This window comes from Lactuca virosa, chromosome 4, assembly GCF_052849685.1.
Source record: "Lactuca virosa cultivar CGN04683 chromosome 4, Lactuca_virosa_CGN04683_v6, whole genome shotgun sequence".
Classification (NCBI taxonomy): domain Eukaryota; kingdom Viridiplantae; phylum Streptophyta; class Magnoliopsida; order Asterales; family Asteraceae; genus Lactuca; species Lactuca virosa.
The window spans coordinates 340,005,238-340,009,509 of NC_136429.1; the positions used below are offsets into that span (position 1 = coordinate 340,005,238).

General features: G+C 37.9%; 1 protein-coding gene across 3 annotated transcripts; it reads left to right on the plus strand.

Annotated features, from left to right (window-relative positions):
- Positions 1–1,537: 1,537 nt before the first annotated feature.
- On the plus strand, positions 1,538–3,854 carry LOC145168942 (uncharacterized). Of its 3 annotated transcripts, none has more exons than XM_079087583.1 (8): positions 1,538–1,727; positions 1,840–1,919; positions 2,004–2,242; positions 2,321–2,406; positions 2,538–2,646; positions 2,756–2,902; positions 3,309–3,424; positions 3,549–3,854. In XM_079087583.1, exons 1-7 carry the CDS (start codon positions 1,715–1,717, stop codon positions 3,349–3,351), a joined length of 717 nt encoding a protein of 238 aa, XP_078943709.1. In that variant the 5' UTR covers positions 1,538–1,714; the 3' UTR covers positions 3,352–3,424; positions 3,549–3,854. The 3 variants fall into 3 exon arrangements, with proteins under 3 accessions (XP_078943709.1, XP_078943710.1, XP_078943711.1); XM_079087584.1 differs by having other exon boundaries at positions 3,309–3,408; XM_079087585.1 differs by having other exon boundaries at positions 3,312–3,424.
- The last annotated feature ends 418 nt before the right edge of the window (positions 3,855–4,272 follow it).

A 4,272-nucleotide genomic window follows, 5' to 3' on the forward strand; every position in this document is an offset into this window, starting at 1 on the left:
CTTTTCTTCAAAAAAATGGATCCCAACCAAAATACTCTACCCACTCCAAACACCCCAAACACTCCTAGTGATTATCAAGCTTATATGCAATTGTTGAATTCTCCAATCTAAAAACAACCTTTATTCACTAACCTTCCCTACAACCCACAATTCTTCCAACAACAACGACCACAACAAGAATTCACTCAACCTCAATTCACTCCCCAATTCCAAGGCTTCCAACAACAAGCTTCTCCACAATTCCAAACTCAATCATCTCAAGTCCCATTATCTCAATCCCAAACCGTGAACCTCGATAACGACGATGTACTTGTCCAAGAAACACCACAATCATCTCGAAGAAGGCAACCAAAAGGAAAAGGGAAAAAGAAAGCAACGGCTTGGAACGAAGAAGAGGAAGAAGCTTTAGCAAAAGCTTGGATTTTCATATCCACTGATTCGAGAAGAGGCAACGTGCAATCTGGAGAAAGTTTTTGGAATCGTGTTTTGGATCACTTTCACGCGCTACTTGGAAGGAAAACGGATCTGTCGTACGACGCGGTCAACGGAAAATGGCGTGATCTTCGCGCGATTTGCACAAAGTTTAATGACATATTTGAAAATCTAAAAAATATGCATAAAACTGGTTCGAACGATTTCAACATTTTATCAACCGCGTGCTACCAATTCAAAGTGACCAACAACGGTAAACCATTTGGTCACCAAAAAGCATGGAAAGTTTGTCGTCAAGGTCCAAAATGGGTCCTTAATCCGGAGACATCGCATTCGGACTCGACCACCGGCTCCAACAAAAAAGCAAGAACTTCTGAATCAGACACGGGTTTTGGGTTAGACCTCAATGATGACGTCGATGTTGCCGAGGGAGAGGGTCTACCTGAAGTCCAACTCCGTCGACCACCGGGAAGGGACAAAGCAAAACGGGCGGCGTCTTCAAGCGGGAAAGCAACCGCAACTAGCGACGACGGGCTTGTGGAATCCATAGATAAAACTTTAAGTTTTCTAGAAAGAAAATACGAATCCACGGAGGAATCTCGTCGCCAAAAAATCACTCTTACCGATCTTCAAATCATAAACTCGAAGCCCCTACCGGATCTCGACCCCGAAAATCTCGCGACATTTCTTAAAATCCAACAACATGTCCGTGCTAAGTATGAGTAGGTTCTAATATTTATGTTTTAGTTGTTATGTTGTGTGTTTTTTTAAGTAATTTAGGATAAATAAGTAATTTATGATTTTTTTTTTGTTTTAAATATTTTAGAATTTGATCTTGTATGTTTTAAAATTAATGAAATGTGTATTAATTTAGTGTTTTATTTGAATTATTTTATTTAATTTACTCTAATATTGAAAAAAAATAAAAAATAAAAAAAAATGATGTCAAAGTAACCATTTTCAAGGGTTAGTTGGTTGGTAGCGGAGATGATGCGGTGATGATGTGACTTCACCTTTTGAGTAGCGTTATGATTAACATCATACGTGCAGGCCCCATTCATTTGGGTTCACATCCTTCGGACCTTCCCCTATGCCCATCAATCCGTACGCCTTTCAACATTGCTGTTTCTTCCCTTTCTTGGTTTTGGTTTGTTGCGAGTTCCCGAGGGCACTGAGACAAAACAGTGAGAGAAAGGGTTGGACATCACATTTCTTTCTCTTCCCGCCAAAAAACACTCGTTTCAAATTGATTCCCAAACCAGTTCCGCACTCACCCACTCAAATGGCGTTCTGGGGTATGTTATCTTCTTATTTTGAATCTTATCCTCTTTTAATCTTTATAATATCGATGCACGAATATCACTAATCGTTTATACTCGTCGTTCTCTTGTTGACAAAATTGAGAAGGGGTTTATCTCAAACCCAATGAACCGTACACTCTACGCTATGATGATGATGCTGTTCCGAAGAGACTTCGCATTACTCAGGTAAGCATTCATTCCCAATATGCTTTTGTTTTTTCTCTCGTCGGTTTGGGTTTGAATACGCCAGTCTCATTCACCGGTTAACAGGCTACACTCGGAGATGCTACACGTAATTCACCGGCGAGGAGCATAGTAAGATGTTCGATAGGAGATAAACCTGCAATCGCTATATGTTCATTGTCTGTAAAAGAGATGACTTGTTGTCAACTAGATCTTGAGTTCGAGGAGCCCCAGACTGTTATCTTCTCCGTCATGGGTCCTCGCGGTGTTTATCTTGCTGGTTATTTGATCGTTCCTCCTGCTCCCACTTCTCATCACCATGCATTGTAAGTCCCTTAGATTCGATCTTGAAACCTCAAAAACATGGACGATCAACTAATATGTCATTGACAACTCAATTTTAGTTGCCATGAAGAGAAAAAGAAAGCGCCCGCGTCCATGGAGAATGCTGGTTGTAGTGACGCTCATGAACTTGATTCTAACAAGACAGGTATGTTTCTTGCCTACATAAGTGTATTTTGTGTTCAGGGAAGATAAAGATAGGAAAACTTTGTGTTTGCGTGTGTGTCCCGTGTCCTTTTCTATTTATATCTCGTGACTTTTGCATTTAAAATTTATCAGATCCCATTAAAGATTCAACCACAGCTCAAATCACAGACATTAACCATTGTGATAAAATTATGAACGGCGGGAAACGTTCTCTAAAATGTTACTCAGGCAACGAAATTGGGTATGTTTTTCCATCTTTTCACCCTAAGCTTCAGTTGTTGGCAACCAGTTATAATGAGCCAAAAATGTACCTTTTCAATCTAAAATTTTGTTTGAATTATGAGGAGCAGAAAGGATGATAATCAAGATCCTAGGTTTGGTAGTCACAAGAAGTACATAAATAGGCAGCAGCCGCCCGGCAGTTCTAATGAAGATGGAGAGAAATCCAGTGCTTTGAAATTGTTTTCAGTGTTTGGTAGATTCCTAGAAGAGAAAAGGTATTTAGTTCAATTTCTTGATCATCCAATCCATATATTTGGTTTTGACAGAAAGTAAATACCATAATGAGTTCTACAAGTAAAAAGGGTCGAAGTGATTCTGTCAAATGCCTTTCTAATTAATGTTACTCTTTCTGGGTAGATTATGAAGTAGTTTGGATAAAATGAGATACAAATTCCTCTTTCTTTTTCCCATGTTGTCCATACAAATGTGGTTCGGATAAAGATGTTTAACAAAATACGTGGAAAGAGCAAATTTAGGGAAATGGTAAGAAAAAGTAAAGGACAGATTTGTAAAACGATAGGACTAAACAGAAAAACCCATTTTCTAACACCTATTATCAAGTTGTTTTTTCATTTATTAAACATTCATATATAGCTTATCACGACTCACATTCTCATTTAGTAGGGATGCTATTGAAAAAAAAAAAAAAAGAGGAGGAATATGAAATGGAAACTGAGAACCCCCAACAAGACCAAGGAGAAGGAAAAGAAACATAAAAGGAGTAAGTTCAGTGTCGAGTAAGTTGTCAAAACCCCTTTTTTATGTTTTTATGAGCAAATTGATATGTAATTATATATATCAACATAAGCTATAAATATATGTGTTAGCGCCGATATCGAAGTACTTGCTTTTTATCGTCAGGGACAATTCTTTTGGGAAGATGAAGTAAAAGGAACAAGAGAGAAAAACAAGCAAAGATGAATGGTTAGCTTAAAGGGTTAATGAGGGAAGGCAATTTTAATTTTGTGCTAAGTTTTACATAGCATTTGTATAGTTTAAGTGCCATGTACTAGTTTATGTGTTTGAAGGTAAATGGTTTTTTGAAGGGTGATGCTAAAAATACCTCATTGATGAGACATGTGTACGCCCCCACATACACACCTCATCATTGGAGCTTATTTAGGATTCCTGATGATAATGACATGAGAGGGTAACGTACTTTAGTTATTGGTCACATTTGTCATTAATTTTTTTTCGTGCTTTATTAACCCTTGAACTTGTTGAAACATGTACATTATACCAGTATGACCGGTAATAGTGAGTTTTGCCGGTTTCCGACCAAATACGATTTTCCAGTCATCTTCTCCGGCGTGGTCAACTTCTCCGGCGAACATTAATTTTCCGGCAATTTCAAAATTTTTCATGAAATCATTTAAACCAGAAATGCACACACATCAGGTTTGAGGGTTCTGAAAATCGATGAATACACTCTTAAAAATGATTTCAGAAACAATGAACAAATCTGAAATCAACGAACACATTTGAAGGGTTTGTTCTTGAACTTGTTTCTTCCATGGATGAACCTTCAAATGATTTAAAAAATAAAAAAGTCTGCCATTGATGACCTTCAAACCCAGATCTGAAA

Coding starts and splice junctions, on each gene's coding strand:
- LOC145168942 (XM_079087583.1), top strand. Junction 2,407..2,537: donor ACTTGATTCTAACAAGACAG/GTATGTTTCTTG, acceptor AAAATTTATCAG/ATCCCATTAAAGATTCAACC. Junction 2,903..3,308: donor AGATTCCTAGAAGAGAAAAG/GTATTTAGTTCA, acceptor ATTCTCATTTAG/TAGGGATGCTATTGAAAAAA.